The 26,281-nt window shown below is 33.8% G+C and overlaps 2 protein-coding genes across 2 annotated transcripts; one reads left to right on the forward strand and one right to left on the reverse strand.

Annotated features, from left to right (window-relative positions):
• Positions 1–8,634: 8,634 nt before the first annotated feature.
• On the forward strand, positions 8,635–9,603 carry LOC126022138 (olfactory receptor 6C2-like). The gene has a single exon (XM_049782986.1). It carries the CDS (start codon positions 8,638–8,640, stop codon positions 9,601–9,603), a length of 966 nt encoding a protein of 321 aa, XP_049638943.1. The 5' UTR covers positions 8,635–8,637.
• Positions 9,604–13,723: 4,120 nt separating this feature from the next.
• LOC126023002 (olfactory receptor 6C2-like) lies at positions 13,724–14,659 on the reverse strand. The gene has a single exon (XM_049784044.1). The coding sequence runs from the start codon at positions 14,657–14,659 to the stop codon at positions 13,724–13,726; it is 936 nt and encodes a 311-aa protein (XP_049640001.1).
• Positions 14,660–26,281: the final 11,622 nt, after the last annotated feature.

A 26,281-nucleotide genomic window follows, 5' to 3' on the forward strand; every position in this document is an offset into this window, starting at 1 on the left:
TGAACTGGCCCCCTGTTTAAAAAGTTTTAGGACACCTGGTAGAGTGTGATATCTTCATGTTGTACTTATCCCTTGATCATTAAGAAATACCCATTTCTGTCCCTTATAACTACTTTAAGTCTAAAGTCTGTGTCAGCTGCTATTAATATGATCACTTCAAATATATTAAGATTTTATTTGCTTGGATGATTGTCATTAAACCTTTGATTTTGAGTGTATGTTTGTTCTGACTACTCAGATGTATTTTTTTGTAGGCAACAGATGTTGGATTCAGCTTTTTGATCCATTTTGCCATTCAGTTTCTCTAAACTGTTGTATTTAATCCATTGATGTTTGGAGAGAGAATTGTCATGGGATTTAGTGCCATCTTTCTGTAGCATTTTGGTGTCATTTGGTCTGTCTTGTCTTAACTTAAACCTTTCAGTTTGTCTTTAACAGATGGTTTTGAGTCTGAAAAGTTTCTGTTGTATAACTGTTGTATATCTGTGAATCTATGTATACTTCCTTCAAACCTGAATATGAGTCTGGCAGAATAAAGTACTCTTGGTGGAGCATTTATTTAGTTAAGTTTTGTCAATATATCCCACCACTGACTTTGGTTCTTGAGGGTTTCTTGTGAGATATTTGCTGTACATTGTAAGGCTGCTAATTTAATGTAGCTTCCCTTTTAAATCTTGCTGTTTTAGTATTCTATCCCTATCTCTGGGATTAGTCACTGTGATTAGGATGTGTCTTGGGGAGAATTATTTTGCATGTCTTTTAGCTGGTCATTGGGAATTTAGGGTTTGTTTGCCTGCACTATTTAATTCTGGGAATTTCTCAGAAATGAAGTCCTTGATTATTGATACTTCATGTGTATTTTCTTCCTAGGTCTCTGAGACTCCAGTGATTCTTATGTTGTTTCTGTTGAATTTTTTTTTTATCAGATCATTATATTTTTTGTTCACATACTTTGAGGAATTTTTCTATTATCTTATCATTTTAAGGTTTTTTCCTATCTCTTTTGTTGTATGCAGTTGTAATGCATCTCATCTTCCAGCTCACTGATTCTGACTTCAGCCACTTTTACTCTGTTCAAGAGGCTTTCCACTGAGGCTTTTATTTTGTGTACCAATTTTTTCAGCCCTGTTATTTTAGTTTGGAGTGTTCTCATTTTTATTTTCATATTCTCTTGATTCTTATTTGTAATTCATATAGTTTGTTCCATGCTTTCTTCAATTTTGTTTTGATGAATATTTATATTTTAACATTACATGTTTTAAAAATAACTACATTTGCTCATAAACTTCTATTTAGACTTTGTGATCTTCATAATTTATAATTAGTTTTTAGATATAATGTTCCCACTTCCATTTACATTTTTAATTGTTGTAGTTTGGGTTTCATGCTTATGGTTACTGTTGACCCTAACTATTTAGATATAAATGGATATTTGTGTCTGAACTAGAGTTGTACAAGATCCCTGTTCATTTCCTGAGCTATTTTCATTTCTCCTTCGGCCACTTTTTTCTTTGCCATTATTGTTTTTTTTTTTTTTTTTTTTTTTTTTTTTTTTTTTTTTTTTTTTTAGTGGGTTTTTATTTTTTATTTTTTATCTTTATTTAAACACCGTGATTACAAACATGATTATAGTTGTATGATTACAGTCATGTAAAGAGCACCCCCCCTTCACCGGTGTAACATTCCCACCACCAATTTCCCAGATCTCCCTCCTCCCCACCCCCCTACACCTGTACTCGAGACAGGCTTTCTACTTCCCTCATTCATTCACATTTTATGATAGTTTTCAGTGTAGTCATCTCTGCAACTGCACTCATCACTCTATGTGATGAGCTGCATGTCCTGAGCTGCACCTACCAGCCCTCATCTCTCTTGTCTCTGAGATATTGTTAAAAATGTCCTTCATTTTTCTTAAAGCCCATAGATGAGTGAAACCATTCTGCGTCTTTCTCTCTCCCTCTGACTTACTTCACTCAGCATAATAGATTCCATGTACATCCATGTATTGGAAAATTTCATGACTTCATCTCTCCTGATGGCTGCATAGTATTCCATTGTGTATATGTACCACAGTTTCTTCAGCCACTCATCTGTTGAAGGGCATCTTGGTTGTTTCCAGAGTCTGGCTATTGTAAATAGCGCTGCAATGAATATAGGAGTAAGGAAGGGTTTTTTGTATTGTATTTTTGTGTTTCTTGGGTATATTCCTAGGAGTGGTATAGCTGGATCGTATGGAAGCTCAATTTCCAGTTTGTGAAGGAATCTCCATATCGCTTTCCATAAAGGTTGTACTAGACGGCATTCCCACCAGCAGTGAAAAAGAGTTCCTTTCTCTCCACATCCCCGCCAGCACTGCTTGTTTTCCTTTCTTGTGATGTGTGCCAATCTCAGTGGCGTGAGGTGGTACCTCATAGTAGTTTTGATTTGCATCTCCCTGACGATTAGTGATGTTGAACATCTTTTCATGTGCCTTTTGGCCATTTGCCTTTCTTCTTTTTCAAAGTGTCTGTTCATTTCTTCTCCCCATTTTTTGATGGGGTTAGTTGTTTTTTTCTTGTATAGTTCTGTCAGTACCTTGTAAATTTTGGATATTAGCCCTTTATCTGATGTGTATTGGGTGAATAATTTCTCCCACTCAGTGGGTGGCCTTTGTATTCTGGGCGCTATTTCCTTTGAGATGCAGAAGCTTTTCAGCTTAATATAGTCCCATCTGTTTATCTCTGCTTCCACTTGCTTGGAAAGTGCTGTCTCCTCCTTAAAGATGCCTTTAGTCTCAATGTCCTGGAGTGTTTCACCTACATGTTGTTCTATATACCTTATAGTTTCAGTTCTGATATCAAGGTCTTTAATCCATTTGGATTTTACCTTTGTATATGGTGTTAGCTGGGGGTCTGAGTTCGCTTTTTTGCAAGTGGTTAACCAGTTGTGCCAACACCACTTGTTGAATAGGCTTTCCCTGCTCCATTTAGGATTTTTTGCTCCTTTATCAAAAACAAGGTGGTTATATGTCTGAGGAACCTTCTCTGAGTACTCAAGCCTATTCCACTGATCTGAGGGTCTGTTTTTATTCCAATACCATGCTGTTTTTATAACTGTTGCTTTGTAATACAACTTAAAATTGGGGAAAGTAATGCCTCCCATATTCCTTTTCCCAAGGAGTGCTTTAGCTATTCGAGGTTGTTTGTTGTTCCAGATGAATTTCAGAAGTATTTGATCCACTTCTTTGAAAAATGTCATGGGTATCTTTAGAGGAATCGCGTTAAATCTGTACAATGCTTTTGGAAGTATTGCCATTTTAATGATGTTGATCCTGCCAATCCATGAGCATGGTATGTGTTTCCATTTCCGCGTGTCCTCTCTTATTTCTTGGAGCAGTGTTTTGTAGTTTTCTTTGTATAGATCCTTCACATCTTTAGTCAGGTTGACTCCAAGATATTTGAGTTTGTGTGGAACTAATGTGAATGGGATTGTTCTCTTAATGTCCATTTCTTCCCTATCATTATTCGTGTATAAAAAGGCCATTGATTTTTGTGTGTTAATTTTGTATCCTGCCACTTTGCTATACAAATCTATTATTTCTAGAAGCTTTTTGGTAGAGTCTTTAGGGTTTTCTAAGTAGAGTATCATGTCATCTGCAAACAGTGAGAGCTTGACTTCTTCCTTTCCTATCTGAATTCCCTTGATATCTTTTTCTTGCCTAATCGCTATAGCAAGTACTTCCAGTGCTATGTTGAATAGGAGTGGTGAGAGAGGACAGCCTTGTCTTGTACCAGAATTTAGAGGAAAGGATTTTAGTTTTTCTCCATTGAGGATAATATTTGCCACTGGCTTCTGGTAGATGGCTTTGACTATATTGAGAAAGGTTCCTTTTATTCCTATCTTGCTGAGAGTTTTAATCAAGAATGGGTGTTGAACCTTATCAAATGCTTTTTCTGCATCTATTGATATGACCATGTGATTTTTATTTTTGTTGTTGTTTATGTTGTGTATTATATTAATAGATTTACGGATGTTAAACCATCCTTGCATTCCTGGGATGAAACCTACTTGATCAAAGTGAATGATCTTCTTGATGAGGCACTGGATCCTGTTCGCCAGGATTTTGTTGATGATCTTTGCATCTGTGTTCATCAGGGATATTGGTCAGTAATTTTCTTTTTTGGCAGCATCTCTATCAGGTTTTGGTATTAAGGTGATGTTGGCTTCATAAAAGCTATTTGGAAGTATTCCTGTTTTTTCGATTTCATAAAAGAGCCTGGCCAGAATTGGTAGTAGTTCCTCTTGAAAGGTTTGAAAGAATTCATTCGTGAATCCATCAGGGCCTGGGCTTTTGTTTTTGGGTAAATTTTTGATTACAGTTTTAATTTCCTCAATAGTGATGGGGGTGTTTAGATATGCTACCTCTTCTTTATTCAACCGTGGAAGGTTATATGAGTTCAGAAATTTATCCATTTCTTCCAGGTTCTCATATTTAGTGGCATAGAGTTTCTCAAAGTATTCTCTGAATACCCTTTGAATCTCTGCAGTATCTGTAGTGATCTCCCCTTCTCATTTCTAATATACGCGTTATCAAGTTTCTCTCTTTCTTTTGCTTTGTGAGTTTTGCCAATGGTCTATCAATCTTGTTTATTTTTTCAAAGAACCATCTTCTGCTTTCGTTGATCTTTCGGATTGTTTTTTGGGTTTCCACTTCGTTGATTTCTGCTCTCAGCTTTGTTATTTCCTTCTGTCTCCCTATTTTTGGGTCCTTTTGTTGAGCACTTTCTAGTTCTATTAGCTGTGTCATTAAGCTACTCAGGTAAGCTCCTTCTTCCTTCCTGATGTGTGCTTGCAAAGCTATAAATTTTCCTCTCAGTACTGCTGTTGCTGTGTCCCATAAGTTCTGATAGTTTGTGTCTTTATTGTCATTTGTTTCCAGGAACCTTTTGATTTCCTCCTTGATTTCATCTCGGACCCACTGGTTATTGAGTATGAGGCTGTTTAACTTCCAGGTGTTAAATTTTTTCTTCTGTGTCCCTTTGCAGTTCACATCTAACTTCAGAGCCTTGTGGTCAGCAAAGGCAGCCTGCAAAATGTCTATCTTTTTTATTTTATGGAGGTATGTTTTATGTGCCAGCACATGATCTATCCTGGAGAATGATCCATGTACATTGGAAAAGAATGTGTATCCAGGTTTCTGAGGATAGAGTGCCCTATATATATCTACTAGGCCTCTTTCATCCATTTCTTTTTGCAGGTCTAGTATATTTTTGTTGGGTTTCCATTTGGTTGACCTATCAAGTGTTGACAAGCCTGTGTTGAGGTCTCCCACAATTATTGTGTTATTATTGATATCCTTCTTCAGATTTGTCAACAATTGTATTAAATACTTTGCTGGACCCTCATTCGGTGCGTATATGTTTAGGAGAGTGATTTCTTCTTGCTGTACAAATCCCTTGATTAGTACATAATATCCATCTTTGTCCCTTACAATTTTTCTGAGTATAAAGTTTGTGTCATCTGATATTAGTATGGCCACCCCCGCTTTTTTAAGGGTGTTGTTTGCTTGAATGATTTTCCTCCAGCCTTTGATTTTGAGTCTATGTTTATTCTGACTATTCAGGTGTGTTTCTTGTAGACAGCAGAAGGTTGGCTTCAGTTTTTTGATCCATTTCGCCACTCTGTGCCTCTTAACTGGTGCATTTAGTCCATTGACATTGAGAGAAATAATTGTCATGGGATTTATTGCCATCTTTGTGTAGAAGTTTGGTGTGTTTTTTTGTTCTGTCTTGTTTTTAGAGTAGATCTTTCAGTTTTTCTTTTAAGGCTGGTTTTGAGTCTGCAAAGATTTTGAGCTGTTGTTTATCTGTGAAGCCGTGTATACATCCGTCAAACCTGAAACTTAGTTTTGCTGGGTGCAATATTCTTGGCGAAGCATTTATTTCATTGAGTTTTGCCACTACGTCCCACCACTGCCTTCTGGCCTTGAGTGTTTCTGGTGACAGGTCTGCTGTAAATTTCAAGGATGCTCCGTGGAATGTAATTTCCCTTTTCGATCTTGCTGCTTGCAGTATTCTATCTCTATCGGTGGGTTTCATCATGGTGACTAGGATGTGTCTTGGGGTGTTTCTACTGGGGTCTTTTTTAGCTGGTACTCTTCGGGCATGCAGGATTTGGTCACATGTTTTCTTTAGCTCTGGTAGTTTCTCAGTGATGATGTTCTTAACCATTGATTCTTCCTGAAGATTTTCTTCTTGGGTCTCTGGAACTCCAATGATTCTGAAGTTGTTTCTGTTGAGCTTATCAAAGACTTCTATTTTCATCTTCTCATATTCTTTGAGTAAATTTTCCATTGTCTGATCATTTGATTTGAGGTTTTTTTCTAATCTCTTCTGCTGTGTAAAGTTGTTATGCATCTCATCTTCTAAAGCACTAATTCTATCCTCAGCTGCTGTTAACCTGTTGGAAAACTCATCCATTATGTTCTTCAATTCGTCTATTGAGTTTTTCAGACCTGTTATCTGATCTGATATTTCAGTTTGGAGTTTTCTGATTTCTGTCTTCATATTCTCTTGATTTTTTATTAGTGCTCTGATTTATACTTTCTTTGATATCTGATAGCAACCTCCATATTTCGTCTCTAAACTCCATTTCTGAAAGACTGCTTAGGTAGTTGGTCGTTGTTGGGTCATCAGAGTTTCCATCTTCATTCTCTATGGTTGAAGTTGGTCTGCGTAGTCTCCCCATTGTCTCGCTTACGCTGTGGGTTTTTCTATGTGTTGTGGTGGTACTCATTGGCGAGGTGGAGTGCGCGGCCGCGAAGCGCAGCGGAGCGGCCGCGCTCCGGCCCCCAAACACTCACCTCAGCCGAGGCAAGCCGTCAGGGGATGCCTGGGGAGGCCCCCAAGTGTCTGCCAAGCAAAGAAACCAGCACAATCCACAACTCCAACAGAAAACTCACAGCCCCAGCGAGACACGCCTCAGCCGAGGCAAGCCGTCAGGGGATGCCTGGGGAGGCCCCCCAAGTGTCTGCCAAGCCGCCATTATTGTTTCTGTGATATAGAACCAATATTTTAATACCTTATTACCTACTATTTCACAGTACCATGGAGAATATCTGCTGTGTAAGATTGTCTTTTTGTTTTACTTCATTAGCATAAGAAACTTCACTTACATGCATGTTGCAACAAATTTATGGTCTCATCATTTCTTTGTGGCTAAGTAGTATTCCACTGTGCCTCTATATATAGATATCAGATACTCTTTATCTATTTTCTGTCTTTGTACACCTGATTTGTGTTCATAACTTAGCTATATATTTAATAAGTTCTATGATAAATATAAGTGTTTATTATACTTTTAAATTAAAGTCTGTGCATCTTTTTGGTAGATACCAAGTAGTAGGATAAGTGGATCATATGGTTGCTCTATATTTAGTTTTTAGATAGTCACTTTAATGCTGTCCATGAAGACCAAACTAGACAGTATTCACAAAATGTTTTAGTTTTGTTATCAATTTTAAGTGAACTATTAAGCTTATTTTGTTCTCATATATATAGTGTATAATTTTTATTTTTCTTATATATTATCTATATGCCTATCTTATATCATTGTGCACCTGTGAATTAGCAACCATCATATATCACAATTATTTGTAAATTTTTAGGACTTATTTCTTTTGCTTGTTTTCAGATAAATATGTTGTTTTTATTGTTAAATTGATCTAAAATGTTAATGGAATTTTGATAGAAATTGCTTTAAATCTGTATTCTTTTCTTTTGTGCTATTTCTGATATTGCTCAGGGAGTACTACTTGGTCTGCGTTCAGGAATTTCTCTTGGGCTTGAGGCATCATATGGGACACTGGGATTCAAAAGCCATGTCACTATATATATGAAAAACACTCTACTGTATTATCACTCCAGTTTCTAAACCTGTATATTTCTTTAGATAAAATGTCATTTAAAAATATTAACTTTTAAATAAAGATTTTTATGTATTTTTGTATTCTGTTTATTATGGAGGTTTATAGAATTTTAATCTTTAGATATATCATCTTGAGTAAACTTTATCCTAAAGTCTGTATTTCTTGATGCTATCGTAATAGAAAAGATTCCTCATTACTCCTAATTCACTATTTCCCTATTGAAACAAACACATTTCATTTATTAATTTTAGAGATAATTATTGTATTAACTGATTTTAATAATTTTACTGAACTTTTTAAAAATTGTGCATTATAAAACTACAAGTCTTATTTTGAATAACAAATTTTCTTATTGTACTCATAAAAATTCTAATGTAATATTTAAAAATTGTTATATGGGATATTGTCCTATTTGTTCTTAGACCAGAAGCTTTCAGATTTCACAGCTGAATCCAGTGTTGACCATACGTATGTCAACTCTTGTACAAAGTCTTTATCATTGAGGTTCTTTAAATATCATTTTTCTATGTTATTACCGTACATTTAATCAAATAAATTAGATATCTTTATCTTTCCAATATTTTTCAATAGAACAGAAAATACTTTTAATTTCACAGTCTTTTTGGTATGTCTGTTTTCTATTTCATTGAAATTTGCTTTTTTATTTCATTTTATTAAGATTTCCTCTCTGACATTTTACAGGTAGATTAATTAAGTTATCAGTGAAAATAATGAAAAACCATACTTCAATAACAACATTCATCTTGTTGGGACTAACAGAAGACCCACAGCTGCAAGTTCTGGTTTTTATTTTCTTATCTCTTACTTACATGATGAGCATTACTGGAAACATGACAATAATCATTCTGACTCTGATCGATTCTCACCTTAAAACCCCCATGTATTTTTTTCTTCGAAATTTCTCCTTCTTAGAAATCTCATTCACAACAGTTTGTATCCCTAGATTTCTGTATAGCATATCAACAGGTGATAACACCATTACTTATAATGCTTGCGCCAGTCAAATATTTTTTATTGGACTTTTTGGAGCCACGGAATTTTTTCTTCTTGCAGCCATGTCCTATGATCGCTATGTGGCCATCTGTAAACCACTCCATTACATGACAATTATGAACAACAGAGTCTGTACCATTCTTGTTCTTAGCTGCTGGGTTTCTGGATTGATAATCATCATCACTCCACTTGGTATGGGCCTTCAGCTAGAATTCTGTGACTCCAATGTCATTGATCATTTTGGCTGTGATGCATCTCCACTTTTTAAAATTTCATGTACTGATACTTGGCTCATAGAACAAATGGTTATAATCTGTGCAGTACTAACATTCATCATTACACTGATAGCTGTTTCTCTTTCATATATTTATATCATCAGGACAATTCTACAATTTCCTTCTGCTTCACAAAGAAAGAAAGCTTTTTCTACGTGTTCATCCCACATGATTGTTGTTTCTATGACGTATGGCAGCTGCATTTTCATTTACCTCAAACCTTCAGCCAAAGAAGAAGTTGATATAAATAAAGGTGTATCTGTGCTCACTACATCTGTTGCCCCATTGTTGAATCCCTTCATTTATACTTTGAGGAATAAGCAAGTAAAACAGGCTTTTAATGATACGGTTAAAAAAATGTCACTATTCTTAAACAAGTACAGCATATGTATTGAAAACATCAAATAAAATTATTGTAAAACTTAATAGTAAAATCAGAAATAGAGCTCTGAAGTAGAACATTTGCCCTGAAAATGTGAGGCCTTGGGTAGAGTAGAATACCTGACACAGCACAAAACCATAATAATGCATTAATATGGGATTAATAATCTATAACATATCTTAATCAGTTCAATCATACTATGGTGCTTTGAATGTTGATTTGTCAATTTGCTCAGATCAAATAATTGATTTTCCTCTATAAATCTTCACCAAGATACATTATCATTAAAAGATTATGGGAACTGATTTTCAGAAAAAAAATTTTATCTCTCACTAGAGTTATCTTAGGAAAAATATTTATAGGGGTTAAAGAAAGTAATTTGTGTATATAGTCCCCTGAGAAGAAAGCTAGTATTAGCCTTATAAACTATCAGGTGTAATACTTGTCTTTTCAAAAGATTTTTAAAGTAATAATTAAAATAAAATGTGTCACAGAGCAAGCAAAGCATAAAATGCACTTATATTTCAATTAGTTGACTGGTATTTGATCCTCAACATTAAATATGGTCCCTAAACTCCTTCAGAAATTATCTCTGAGCATAAATCAAGAAATAAATTTTGAGCACTGCTAGAAGTATCTTCTTCCAAAAACAAAAAAGAAGATGAAGTAGAAGTAGAAGAGGAGGAGGAAGAAGAAGAAGAAGAAGAAGAAGAAGAAGAAGAAGAAGAAGAAGAAGAAGAAGAAGAAGAAGAAGAAGAAGAGAAAGAAGAAGAAGAAGAAAGAAGAAGAAAGAAAGAAGAAAGAAAGAAAGAAAGAAAGAAAGAAAAGAAGAAAGAAGAAGAAAGAAGAAAGAAGAAAGAGAAAGAAAGAAAGAAAGAAAGAGAAGAAAGAAAGAAAGAAAGAAAGAAAGAAAGAAAAAAGAAAGAAAGAAAGAAAAAGAAAGAAAGAAGAAGAAAAGAAAGAAGGAAAAGAAAGAAAGAAAGAAAGAAAGAAAGAAGAAAAAGAAAGAAAGAAAGAAGAAAGAAAGAAAGAAGAAAGAAAGAAAGAAGAAGAAGAAAGAAAGAAAGAAAGAAAGAAAGAAAGAAGAAAGTAAGTTTTAATATATAAATATCTCGGAAACTTGGATTTTAATATACCTTATTTTTTAAATTTAGTTTATTGTTGCTTTTAAAAATTATATTATTGAATGCTTATGAGATAAACAGTTACAAAGTTGTTAATGAGAGTTTTAGTTACATAACCATTACACATTTACCACCACCAATGAGGCTAATCCTCAGATTAGCTCATATTCTACTTCTGCCCTCCTGGCCATTCTGGCAGACTTCTTTTTCTCTTTCTTTTCATTTTTTTCAGAAACTGTAATTCAAAATATTGTTAATGAAGGAGTATTAAGTTTTATCTCTTTTTCAGCACTTAGTTCTTGTTTAGAATGACCATTTTAACAGTTATTGGCCTAGTGGTCTCATCTCTTCCATAACTGAACTCTCCCACTTATCTTTAGTGGATTTCTACAATAAACTGATCATCTGTAACCCATCTGAAAATGGGAATGAAAAATGAACAGAAATCCCCTAAAAGAAGAAATATAGATCATCAAAAGGCACATGAAAAAAGGTTAGAAGCCATTAATCATCAGGGAGATGCAAATCAGAACAACAATAATATATCATCTCATACCACAGAAATTGTCACACATCACAAAGAGCAAGAACAACTAGTGTTGGCAAGTATACAAAAAAAAAGGGGGGTGGGAGTCTCATTCATTGCAGGTGGTAATGTTGACTGGTTTAGCCTTTTTGAAAAACAACATTGATATTTCTCAGAAAAAATAGAAGTAAAGTTTCTAGATTGTCTAGCAATTCCATTACTGGGAATTTACCTTTGGGACCCCAAAACAAAATGCAAAAAAATCATCTGCACTCATATCTTCATTGTAACACCATTCACAATAGTGAGAATCTGGTAATAAACCCAAGTGCCAGAGAGCAGATGAGTAAATAAAAGTAACAATAGTATGCCATGTAAAATTGATTTAGATATCCAGGGATCTTAACATGCTGTATGGCTTATCTAATGGGGGTCAGAAGCATGTAAGGCAAGCACATTAAATCATGATTCTGTCTTTGGTCACAAAAATAAAATTATATTGTAATTTTCATGTTCCTTTTTGTGTATATGTTTTCTACAACATGTCATCAAACATGTTTGCTGAGTGAAATAAATCAGAGGGAGAGAGGTGCAAATTAGTCTCACTCACCTATGGGTTTTAGGTTAATTAAAAGACATTTTGCAATAATTCTCAAAGATAGAAGAGATGAGGACTGGAAGGTACAGCTCACAACATGAAGCTCACCACAAAGAGTGATGAGGGATGTTAGAGAAATATCTACATTGAGAACTATCCTAACAGTGTGAATGAATGAGGGAAATAATAAGCCTGTCTCAAGTACAGGCATGGGGGTGGAAGGAGGGAGATTTGGGACATTGCTGGTGAGAATGTTCCACTGGTAAAGGGGGGTGTTCTTTACATGACTGAAATCATACAACTACAATCATGTTTGTAATCACTGTGTTTAAATAAAGATGGGAAAAAAAAGGGAGATTTGGGACATTGGTGATGTGAATGTTGCACTGGTGAAGTGGGGGTGTTCTTTACATGATGAAACCCAACTACAATCACATTTGTAATCAAGGTACTCTGTACTGCTTATGGTGCACAAAATATTTAAGCTAAGTCAAAAACAAGAGCTGTAAAAGGAAACACATTGAGAAAGTCATCAACTTCACAAGTTCAAAAATGTTTTAAAAGTCTTTGTTTTGTCTTATGGAAAATACTCACAGAAATTACACATAGTTAAAGAAATTAGTCTGCAAAAATGGTAATAAAACATTTCTACAAAGAAAGTTTTTTGAAAGTTATTTTAAAAAATGAGATTATGAATATTTTGATAGCTAAAAACTTTGACATTACTTATGACCATGTTTTCATATTATTTGAATGGTAAGGTATATTTGACTCAATAAATATATTCAATGTTTTCTTCTTTTGTTTTATTTAGGTACTATAATTCAAAATGTTATTTATAGTTATTTTAGGCATACAATATTCTAGCATTAGTCCAACTTGAAATAGTACTTTGTCCATCTTACATTAAACTTCTATAGAAGGAGAATGTTCTTTTTTACAACTTAAGCCCAACTACTAACATGTTTGTAATAATGGTGCTTAAATAAAAATATTTTAAAAATTAAAAATTTAAAAATTAAAAAAATAAAGATCAGTCTGAATAATGAAAACAATAAACTTCTATAGCAATAAATATATAAACACGTGGAGATTTTATTTTTATATTTAAATATTGGGAAATACACCAGGAAGATAGTATAGTGGCAGTGGATAGGGTACCTACTCAGGTACGATCATGGCACCATACATGGTGGCTTGAGTCTTTAGAAATGATCTCTAAATGCAAAGATCACAGAAATTTTAAGCATAGAGAAGTCCGAGTCATAGAAAAGTGATCACTCAATTTTTTTAATATTTAATTTATTTATTTTTAATATATATATTTAAATACCATGTTTACAAACATATTTGTAGTTATAAAAAGTACACTCAAAATCTTTTTTTGAAAAAATGAACAAAATGACCTCTGATGTCTTTAACTTTGAGTATCTTTAAATTCTATATTCTCTAACATTTTTCTGTGTGTGTGTTTTATTTGGGACGATACCTAGCAGTACGTAGGATATCCTCCTTGTGGGCTAGGGGAACCAGATGGGATTCTGGAGATTGAGGCCAGATCAGCCACATACAATGCAAATTTTATACCTGCTATAAAAATTTCTGGTATATATTTTATAAAATTTTCAATGTATTAATAGATATAATATCTATCACTATGCATTATATTTTATCTGTCTTCCCTAAATATCTACTTAATTATACAAAAATGGACACAGATTACAACTAGACATACAATAGATATATATGTAATTTTTTACCAATAAGTAAATGATTGATAGAGATAATTACTGAATTTTAGCTAAAGAAAAACTTGATCAGAACTGGTACAAATGTTTGTTTGCAGATCAAGTAGAAATAAAAAAATATGATTATACATTGTTTATTTAAAATTTCTCTTAATGTCTTGAGAACAGTAATTTTTTAGCTAGGTCATTTATGGCTTGTTTTACTTGTTTGTTCCTCAGAGTGTAAATAAATGGATTTAACATAGGGGAGATGGAAGTAGTTAAAACTGATACTCCTTTATTTGTGGCCATTTCATCCTTTGCAGAAGGTTTGATATAGATGAAGATACAGCTTCCATAAGTTATAGAAACTACAATGATGTGAGAGGAACACGTAGAAAATGCCTTTTTCTTTTGTTGAGCAGAGGGAAATCTAAGAATTGTTTTAATAATACTTGCATAGGACCAAACTACAAACATTAAAGTCACTATTAGAATAAATGCTGAGAAAAAGAGAACCATTTTCTCTATGAACTCTGTATCAGAGCATGAAATCTTCAAAATAGGTTTAGCATCACAGGCAAAGTGATCAATGATATTAGAGTCACAGAATTCCAATCCAAGTCCCAAAGTAAGAGGTGGAAATATAATCAAAAGTGTAATGATCCAACAGCCAGAGATTAGTCTTTTGCAGACTACGTGATTCATGATAGTCGTGTAATGAAGGGGTTTGCAGATGGCTACATAACGGTCATAGGACATCGTTGCCAGAAGAAAGAATTCTACTATTCCAAATAAGTCTGTAAAAAATAGTTGACATGCACAAGCGTTATATGAAATGGTGCGGTCACCTGTTGCTATACTGTATAGGAATCTAGGAATACAGGCAGAAGTGAATGAGATTTCTAAGAAGGAGAAGTTTTGCAGAAAATAGTACATGGCAGTTTTAAGGTGAGAATCCACCAGTGTGAGAATGAGTATAGTCAGGTTTCCAACAGCGCTCAACACATATGTGATAAGGAGAAGTATAAAAATAAGAACCTGCAGTTGTGGGTCATCTGTTAATCCCAGGAGAATGAATGTGGTTATTGCTGTGTGATTTCTCATTCCTGGCTTCTGACTTCTTGATTTGTGTATAATATGAAGAGATTTGAAAGAAAAATATTTACCTTTATTTAAATTATTTGTCAATCTCTATTAATCTTTATTATTTGACTTAATTATGAATAATTTCAAAATTTTCATAGTTTGGATAACTTAATCAAAATTTTGAGAGCCAATTTGTTTTTAAAACCTTGGTTTCAAACTTTAATAAGGAAAAACTTTTTCATAGAAATCAGATATTAGAAATAAACACCTCATATATATAATGAATATTCTCTAAAACTAAGATGCAACGTCCTTGTTTTCTTTTTCTAAGATGTTATTTAATTTTGAAATTATTAATTTAATATATTCAAATCAATCATTAAACTAAATCTGTAACTCAGAATTATATATATTGATGTTAAATTGCATTTAAATAATTTATTTCACAACAATACAAGGTTATATGTAATTATGGTAAAATGTGTTTACCATTTTAAATAGTATTTAGAAAATATAAATTTTATAGCATATTATTTTTCACAGTGATAACTGAATCTTGTTTCTAAAATTCTTTTCTACTTATTAATTGCAATTAATCTGAATTAATTACTTGAAAAAAATTTCTTGAACTAGTTATAACAAGTTTCTAATATATCACCAAGTTATGTATGTTTATAATAATTATAACTATTTGCATGATAATTAACCTATTAATTTCATGCTTTTATATACCACAATCATCTGATAATTCATATTTCTTTGATTTTCGTTTACAGCCATCTAGGTTCACTTATATATGTGGAACACGTGATGTATAGATTAAATAAAATGCTGATTTGTGGGTAAATGATAATATTGTACTTTATTCTGTCACAGTTTGTTTCTTGCTGAAACACACTTAGTCTTCTTTTATGCATGTTATTGATAATATCTATGAATGTGTTATTGTATGTCTAATTTTATTTCAAAATTCATGCAGAATTTTCTTCAGTTTTAAGTTTCCTTAAAAGTTTGTAATACAGATATCCTAAAATGTATGTAATATTGTTTCTTGGTAAACCATAATACTAAAAAATATTCTGACTGAGTAGTGCTTATTCTTATTTTAAATGGTCAGACTTAGAAGCCAAACTGAGCAATGTAGAATTGTTCCCTAAAATCCCAGATTACTACAAGAAAAACTCATTATTTTTTTTACTGATGATATATTTACTGCTAAGTAAAAATTAAAATTTTATTTTATTTTTTCCTTGGTTTTGACACTATCCAGTAAACTTTACAATATTCTAGACTATATTCTCACTCTTCAGTTTTCTTTGTTTCTGCCTTATCTTTATGAAATTTATTTCCCAGTTTATCTTTATAAACTATAGCTCAGACTTCAACTTTCTTTTCTTATTTTATCATGTAATACTATTTAAAATTTATTAAATCCCACCATTTAAATATTATGTTTACAATTTATTGTGTAGAGAGACTGTACAAATATGTAAGGTGCTAGTCCTGCATGTAGATGAACTAAATTGATATCTCAGCAACATTCATAGGCCAGGATTAATCTCTGAGCACAGAGATAGGAGTAAGCCTTGAATACTTCCAACTCTGGTCCCAAAGCTGAATTCAACAAATAAAATAAATTTGCTAATTGTTTCACTCATGATAATTGTAACTGATCAAACTTGTATCTAGAAACCCCAATATTTGCTCTTAGTGTCATGTCCACTATAAAATACTATTCCCTCTATACCAATAATGCTTTCCCCAAATATATTAATACAATCACAATAAACATCTCCATAACTGTGATAATCTTAGAGAATAGTTACAAAAAAAGTTCTCAAAGAAATATAAATTATGTACATGTACTTAATTAACATTGCATGCCAGTTTTAATAGATTATGAATGATTCTAAAACTTAGAATAGTTAAGTCTATTTTCAGAGGATTTTTACTATATGTCATTCTTAATGATCCATATAGATCTTATAGGTATTTTTATATTTTTTTAATTTATAATATATGGTTTTGATATTTCTTAATAATTGCATAATTCAGGTTCCTTTTACGCATGACAAAAGTTGAGTGCATTGATTTTCTATAAAACAAAATTACCTGTGATTAATAAAATTGAAACTAAAGAAAGTAGCACTTATTCAGTCTCAGAATCTGAGAAAAATATCTGGCAATCCAAAAATTCTTAAATCAAGTCCTTTGAAATTGAGCCTTTTGAAAAAAATTGAGAAAATTTTAATGCACTGGACTTCAGAGTGACATTCTAACCCAAAAGTCAAGTCCTAGATTCAGCACCACTTATCCACTTCATATTCAATGATAAGTAGAAGAGTTTTGGGGTTTCTTTTGTTCTTGTTTGGTTGTCATACCTGGTGATTGCTCATGCATTAATTCAGGCTCTGTGCTCAAAATCACTCTTGTAAGAGCTCAGGGGTACCATATCTAGTGATGGGGATAGTACTTAGGTAGTCATGTGCAAGGCAATTACCATACTTCAGACCTTAATTGTTGTTGATAAAGTAAATGTATTTCCTTTGATGTTGATTTTGAGGTTTTTTGTTCATTTTATTTTTTCACTCAGACTCTGTGCTCTTAATCACTCCTGGCAATTTAGGGAACCATATGAGATACAAGAGACAGAACCCAAGTTATCCACAGGCAAGGGAAATGGCCAAACTACTGCACTGTTTCTTTGGACCTATTTTCTGCTTAATATATTTTTTCTTTTGCATTGTATTTAATTAACTCAGTGATTACTAATTTTAATACAGTATTTAATTTTTAGTTTAAAGATATAGTTTTTACTGTATAAAATTATGACTGGTGAAAAAGATATTATGAAATAGTTCATATCTGTGTATTTAGTAAATTATTCTTACCCAATGAGTTTCTAACTTCACTTCATGCTTAAAAAATACATATTATCCAAAGAGACAAGAGAGAATATAACACTTGCCAGACATGCAGCCAAACTGTTGTCTATCAACAGCATCCTAAGGCTCCTAAGCACAGTAGGAGTAAACACTGAACATAGAACCAAAAATAAATCCTGAGAATTAGCAGCTATAGCCCCAAACCCCATATTTATATGATCATTATAATATTGCTACTGAAAAAATAGTAAGTAGTGACCAGTATTTGTAAAGCTGTAATTAATCTTTCTAATAAAATTATCACATCATATTTTCTAGAACAATGTTATATCAAATATATTTTTAATGATAAACCCTTATTAATCATTTTTCCTTTTTTTTTTTGGTATCTCTCCTGGTCATGGTTGAGGAACATATAAGGTTACAGGGTTCAATCCATGCAAAGTAATCTTCCTCTTATACTATTTCTCTAGCTTTTTATTATTGTCATTTTGGTTTTAAATGGAAAACTCGTTTTTTAAATCAGACTAAGAAATAAAATGGTGAAAAATATAAATTAGCCAAAAATATACCAACTATGAAGATACTTACTGTTATGTATGAAAATAGCTCCTCATCAAAAATATAATCCTGATACTGCCAACATATTCAAAACTGCTTTTTCATAGAACCTTACATGTTTCTATGCCTGTTGTGTGAGATAGATATACTACCAGAATTTCAATCACCCGTGCCTTAAAAATCCCACTTTGCAAATTCTATTCCACTTTAAATCTAGGAAAGAATCCATGGAAACTAGGTACTAAAACAGTATTTATTTTTACAAAGATGACTAATGGTAAGTTTTTAGAAGATTCGGACATAGTCCTATATTTTGGACAAATATAGAATTTTATACAATGAAGTAATGTATTTTTAAGCATAGTATCATTAAATAGTAGGCTCCTCTGTGAATAAATTAATGGTCCTTTGTGACCTAAACTCAGGCATCACTAATGAAACTAACAGAAATACATTTTAACAAAAACCCAAAGAGACGTTATTGGAATCATGTCTTTGGGGACAAGAAATTTTCCTAGACACATACCAAAAGCTTAATAGTTGCATCATGAAAACACAAAATTCTTGAAACCCCTATTCATGTTGTAAAGTGGAAAAGAATATATCTTTGTTTTTGTAAGAAAAAGTATATAAACAAAAATGTATATACATTGTTACTATAAAACAAAGTTAATATTTTTATACAATATAGATTTTAATTTTATACAATATTGTTTAAGCTATAAGGATATGAGAGGCAAGAATATTCTAAAATATTGAAAAAATGTATGTTTAGTTCTTTTGGGGGGAGGGGCAACACCTGGCAGTACTCAAGGGTAACTTCTGGCTCTTGCTCAGAAATCGCTCCTAGCAAGCTGTGGGAACCATAGAGAACGCCGAGATTGAACCCAAGTTAGTCTTTTACTAATTTTTTTTGAGTCACACCCGGCAGTGCTCAGGAGTTACTCCTGGCTCTATGCTCAGAAATCACTCTTGGCAGGCTCAGGGGACCATATGGAATGTCGGGATTTGAACCAATGACCTTCTGCATGCAAGGCAAATGCCTTACCTCCGTGCTATATCTCCGGCCCAAGTTAGTCTTATATTGGTCATGTGCAAGATAAAGACCCAACACCCTGTGCTACTGCTCTGGCCATGAACAAAGAGATTACAAGTGTTTAAATATTAGTAATATTCCAGTACAATAACTGGTATTTTGTTGGTAGAAAGTGTGGGGATCCAGGAGCCATAACCAAACAGTAGTTCAATGCAAAGGGCCTTAAAATTTAATGATGCTAGAGCCTTGCAATGTCAGAAGTTATATGGGTCACCATTTAGTTTATAGATATCTTCATTACTGCACCTTGAAATATTTAGGGACCACATAGCGTTCAGAATCAAGTCAGGATCTGTTGTATACTAGGCATGTACCTTAATGCACGTACTATCTCTTCAGAACTCTTATTTATTGGTTTTTAAATATCTTTTCATTTACTTCAGGTAATATAATTAAGTAATGTTTACATTTATGGTAATTATGTGCAAGCATACTGCAACACCACTAAAGTGCTCCAAATCCTCAATTACAGACCTAGTATAATTTCTAGTTTACCTCTTTCTTCCCTGCATCACCTGGTAACCTCTATTTTGTGATCAAACTCCATTATGTGTCATTAGCTATCTGTTTTATTTTGTTTTTGTTTTTGGACCACATCCAGTGACACTCAGGGGTTACTCCTGGTTATACGCTCAGAAATTGTTCCTGGCTTGGGGGACCATATGGGATGCCTGAGAATCGAACTGTGGTCTGCCCTAGGCTAGTGCGTGCAAGACAGACTCCTTATCACTTGCGCTACTGCTCCGGCCCTGGATATGTTGTCTTTTTATCTAACTTATTTTACTTAACATGGTACCCTTTCCCTACATACACATTGTGAGAAAATGGAAATTTTTACCTTTGCTTTTTTAGTTATGTAGTTATATATTTTTTTTATTTTTGAGCCTTACCCTGTGATTCTCAGAGGTTACTTCTGACTAGGAGATCATAAATCTCTCTTGGCAGGCTCAGGGGACCAAATGGGATGTCAGTACTTGAACCCACATTGGTTCTAGGTTGGTCTCATGCAAGGCAAACACCCTATCAGCTGTGTTATTCCTACTGCCATATCTCTGTAGTTTTTCATAGACACACACATATCACAATTATTTTTATCCAATCATGTTTTTTGACATTTTTAAATGTGTCCATATGACTATTATACTTATATCTATAATAAAAAAGCATTGCAATATAGTTTTGTTATGTTTTTCTAGGAAATAAGACAAGAAGTAGAATCATAATTTTATAAAAAATCTCTCTGTATTATATTTTTGAGAATTATATATTTGTTTCTTGAAGAGGTTATAAAAATAGAGGGCATTCCCAGTAACAATAAATTAGGATGGATTTCTGGAAATCCCTTCCAATGCTATTTTCATTCTTTTTATATGATACATTCACTAGTGAGAGATGATATTGCAGTGTCATTTTGATTGTTTTTTTCATTATAAGTGAGGATAAACAATTTGCCCAAAATACTAAAGCATCATGACACCTGCTTATCATTCAGGATCATCCTTTTGCTTCTTAAATCAAGAACTCATAGACTAAGAAATCAAGGAAGGAGGCTGTAAACCAAGCTTGACCTAGTCTCCAAAATCTGAGTTATCATGACTTTAAGGACCCGATTGTTTTCTCAGACACATCAATTGACTCTCCCAGGTCAGAAATCCTATTAAAATTTAGAAGACAATTCTCCAAGCAAACATTCCTTAAAATTTTGGGGCACAGGGGACCATATGGGATACCGGGATTCGAACCAATGACCTTCTGCATGAAAGTCAAACGCCTTACCTCCATGCTATTTCTCCGGCCTTTTTTTTTTTTAATTTTTATTGTAGCCAAAGTGAGTTACAAATCTTTCACAATAATATTTAAGGTACATAGAGATAATGAATAAGGGGAGTTCCCACCATCAGTGTTGTCCTCCCTCCCTCCATACCTTTTTTAAGAAAAAAAAGACATTCTTGCAATAATTTTTAAAGACAAAAGAGTGGAGGGCTGGAAGTTCCAGCTCACTACATGAAGCTCACCAGAAAGAATGATAAGTGCAGATAGAGAAATAACTACATTGAGAACTATCATAACAATGTGACTGAATGAACAAAGTAGAAAACCTTTCTAGAGTACAGGTGGGGGAGGGGTGGGGAGAGGGATATTTGGGACATTGGTGATGGAATGTCACACTGGGGAAGGGGGGTGTTCTTCACTTTACTGAAACCCAACTACAATCAGGTTTGTAATCAAGGTGTTTAAATAAAGGTGTTGATTTAAAAAAAAGTAAATGAAATACAGAACAACTCCATTCAGCAGAAGATATTAAAAAAAAACTCAAAGCAAACGATCAGACAGTGGGAAAAAATATTCAATGTGAGCAGTTAAAAGTTGAAGTCTTTGTTAAATTCAACAGAAACAACATGAGAATCATTGGAGTCCCAGGGACACAGGGAAAAAAATCTCCATGATGAATCAACAGTTAATTACATCATTATTGAGAAACTTCCAAAGCTAAATACAGCATGCAAACAAATCCTGCATGCTCAAAAAGTAACAGCTAAAAGAGACCTAAAGAAAAGCACCCCAAGACACATCCTAGTCACGATGATGAATCCCACAGATAGGGATAGAATACTGAAAGCAGCTCCGTCAAAAAGGGAAATTACATTCAAAGAATCATCCTTAAGATTTACAGCAGACCTGTCACAAGAAACCCTCAAAGCCAGAAGGCAGTGGTGGGAATAGTTAAAAAAAAAAACCAACTAAATGAATACTTCACTTATAATATTTTACCCAGCCAGACTCACTTTCAGGTTTGAAGGAAGTTTATATAGTTCAGAAATTTTACAGACTCAAAACCAGCCCTAAAAGAAAAGCTGAAAGGTTTAAGGAAAGAATACCAACAAATACACCAAACTTCTCTGCAAAGATGATGCTAAATCCCAAGACAATTATCTCTTTTAACATCAATGGATGAAATGCACCTGTTAAAAGACACAGTGTAGCAAATGGATAAAAATGGTGAATCCAACGTTTTCCTGCCTACAAGAAAAACATTTAAATAATCAAAACAAGCTTAAACTCAAAGTCAAAGGCTGCAGAAAAATCATCCCAGCAAACAACACCCTTAAAAAAGCTGGAGTGGCCATATTAGTATCAGATAAAACAAACTTTAGATTCAGAAAAGTTATAGGGACAGAGATGGTCATTTTTTACTAATCAAACAATATGTACAACAAGAAGAAATCACACTCCTAAACATATATGCACCCAATGATGGACATGCAAAATATTTAATAAAACTCTTGACAAAACTAAAAGGAAATAACAATACCAGAATATAATAGTGGATATCTCAACTCTGCCCTGACATTTCTTTTTTTTTTTTTTTTGGTTTTTGGGCCACACCCTGTGACGCTCAGGGGTTACTCCTGGCTACGCGCTCAGAAGTTGCTCCTGGCTTCTTGGGGGACCATATGGGACGCCGGGGGATCGAACCGCGGTCCGTCCTAGGCTAGCGTAGGCAAGGCAGGCACCTTACCTCCAGCGCCACCGCCCGGCCCCAACATTTCTTGATAGATCAACCAGGTTGATACCCATCAAGAATGTATTACTTCTGAAAAGAATAATGAAGAATGTGGACAAGTATATATATACATATATATACCTACATACATACATATATATGGCACTCTATCCCCAGAATATATATATATATACACACACACACACACGCACACACACATACATACCTACATACATATATATGGCACTCTATCCCCAAATCCTGGTAAACATTCTTCTCCAATGAATACGGGTCATTCTCCAGGATAGACCACATGCTGGCTCATAAAACACATCTCCAAATTTACAAGGTACTGACAGAACTCTACAAGAAAAAAACATCTAACCCCATCAAAAAATGGGGAGAAGAAATGAACGGACACTTTGAAAAAGAAGAAAGGCAAATGGCCAAAAGGCACACAAAAAGATGCTCAACATCACTAATCGTCAGGGAGATGCAAATCAAAACTACTATGAGGTATCACCTCACGCCACTGAGATTGGCACACATCACAAAAAGGGAAAACAAGCAGTGCTGGCGGGGATGTGGAGAGAAAGGATCTCTTTTTCACTGCTGGTGGGAATGCTGTCTAGTACAACCTTTATGAAAAGCGATATGGAGATTCCTTTACAAACTGGAAATTGAGCTTCCATACATCTAGCTATACCACTCCTAAGAATATACCCGAGGAACACAAAAATGTAATACAAAAATCCCTTCCTTACACCTATATTCATTGCAGCTCTATTTACAAAAGCCAGACTCTGGAAACAACTAAGATGCCTTTCAACAGATGAGTGGCTAAAGAAACTGTGGTACATATAAACAATGGAATACTATGCAGTCGTCAGGAGAGATGAAGTCATGAAATTTTCCTATACATGGATGTACATGAAATCTATTATGCTAAGTGAAGTAAGTCAGAGGGAGAGAGAAAGATGCAGAATGGTCTCACTCATCTATGGGTTTTAAGAAAAATGAAAGACATTTTTAACAGTATCTCAGAGACAAGAGAGATGAGGGCTGGTAGGTACAGCTCATGACATGAAGCTCATTACATAGAGTGATGAGTGCAGTTGGAGAGATGACTACACTGAAAACTATCATAACAATGTGAATGAATGAAGGAAGTAAAAAGTCTGTCTCGAGTACAGTTGTGGGGGTGGGGGAGGAGGGAGATCTGGGAAATTGGTGGTGGGAATGTTGCACTGGTGAAGGGGGGTGTTCTTGACATGACTGTAATTATACAACTATAATCATATTTGTAATCACGGTGTTTAAATAAAGATAATTATAAAAAAGAATAAAAGAAATTGTACAAACTACCTTCAGAGACCACAGGCATTTAAATTAGATGTAAACTACAAAGAAACACAGAAGAATAAAATTAACACCTGGAAACCAAACAGTTCACTGTTCAGAGTTCACAGTTTGAAGAACCAGTGGGTCAGAGATGAAATCAAGGAGGAAATCAAAATATTCCTGAAAGCAAATGACAATGAAGACACACATTGTCAGAATTTATTGGACACAACAAAAGCAGTACTATGAAATATTATATCCTTTAAAGCACACATCAGAAAGGAAGAAGGGGCTTATATAAAAAGCTTAATGACACAGATTTTAAAACTAAAAAATGACCAAAAGAAATTAAAAAAAATAGGTAGGCAGAAGGAAATAACAAACTTAGAGCAGAAATCAATGAAACAGAAATACAAAAACAATTCGAAAGGTCAACAAAATAAAACATTTTTTTCTTTGAAAATATAAACAAGATCAACAAAACACTAACAAAACTCACAAAGAAATTGAGAGAGAGAGAAATATAATACACCAAATTAGGAATACTGCAGAGATTCACAGGGTAAGAGAATACTTTGAGAAACTCTATGCCATGAAACATGAAAACCTCGAAAAAATGGATAAATTCTTGGACTCTTATAATCTTCCATGGTTAAACCAGGATGATATTGCATATCTAAACAGACACATTACTACTGAGGAAATAAAAATGCTCATCAAGTTTCTTCCCAATAACAAAAGCCTAGACCCAGATGGATTTACTAACAAATTCTTTCAAACTTTTCAAGAGGAACTTGTACCAAATCTCTGCAGGCTCTTTCATGAAATTGAATCAGAAACACTCCCAAACTATTTTTTTACCAAGCTAAATCACCCTGATACCAAAATCAGACAGAGATGCTACAAAAAAAGAAAACTATGCACCAACATCCCTAATAAACACAGATTAAGAGATCCTCAACAAAATCCTAGCAAACAGGATCCAAGCCCCATCAAGAAGATCATTCACCATGACCAAGTAGGTTTCATTCCAGGAATGCAAGGATGGCTTAACATCTGTAAACCAATCAACATAATACACTATATCAACAAAAAATAAAATCCACATGATCATATCAATAGATACAGAGAAAGCATTTGACCAGCTCCAACACCATTCTTTATAAAAACTCTCATGAGGATGGGAATAGAAGGAACTTCTCTCAATATAGTAGAGGCAATCTACCATAAGTCAATGGCAAATATCCTCAATGGAGATAAAATAAAAGCCTTTTATATAAAATAAAGTACAAGACAAGGCTGCCCTTTCTCACCACAACTATTCAACATAGTTCTGGAAGATCTTGCCATAGCAATTACACAAGAAAAAGATGTCCATGTAATCCAGATAGGAAAGGAAGGAGTCAAGCTCTCACTGTTTGCAGATATGACACTAGATTTAGAAAACCCTAAAGTCTCTATGAAAAAACTTCTAGAACCAATAGGCTCATATAGCAAAGTGGCAGGCTACATAATTAACACGAAAATCAATGGCCTTCTTATAAACAAATAATAGTAAAGAAGAAATGAATATCAAAAAACAATTCCATTTACATTAGTGCCACATAAACTCAAATATCTTGGATTCAACTTAACTAAAGAGGTGAAGGACTTCTACAAAGAAAACTAAAGAATAAATGAGGACACAGAAATGGAGGCATATGCCCTGCTCATGGATTGGGAGGATTAACATCATTAAAGTGACAATACTTCCATAGGCATTGTACAAAATTAATGCAATCACTCTAAGGATACCCATAACATTCTTCAAATAAGTGAAACAAACATTCCTGATGTTCATCTGGAACAAAAAACACCCAAGAATACCTAGAGTAACCCTTGGGAAAAGGAATATGGGAAGCATCACTTTTTACAACTTTAAACTGTATTACAAAGCAATAGTCAATAAAACAGCATGGTATTGGAATAAAGACAGACCCTCAGATCAGTCGGATAGACTAGTATTCAGATCATGCTCCCCAGATAAACAATCAATCTTCTATAAAGAGGTAATAAATGCAAAATGGAGCAAGGAAAGTCTCTTCAACAACTGTTGTTGGTGCAACTGATCAGCCACTTGTGAAAATAAAAATGAACTCAGACCTCCAACTAACTCATGCACCCAGAACAAATTAAAATGGATTAAAGACCTTTATATCAGACCTGAAACCATAAGGTAAATAGAACAACCCATAGGTAAAACACTTCAGGAC

The sequence above is a fragment of the Suncus etruscus genome, chromosome 11, assembly GCF_024139225.1.
Source record: "Suncus etruscus isolate mSunEtr1 chromosome 11, mSunEtr1.pri.cur, whole genome shotgun sequence".
Taxonomy (NCBI): Eukaryota; Metazoa; Chordata; class Mammalia; order Eulipotyphla; family Soricidae; genus Suncus; species Suncus etruscus.

Excerpts from the sequence above, each read along its gene's own strand:
- LOC126022138 (XM_049782986.1), top strand. The coding sequence starts at position 8,638 with ATGAAAAACCATACTTCAATAACAACATTCATCTTGTTGGGACTAACA.
- LOC126023002 (XM_049784044.1), bottom strand. The coding sequence starts at position 14,659 with ATGAGAAATCACACAGCAATAACCACATTCATTCTCCTGGGATTAACA.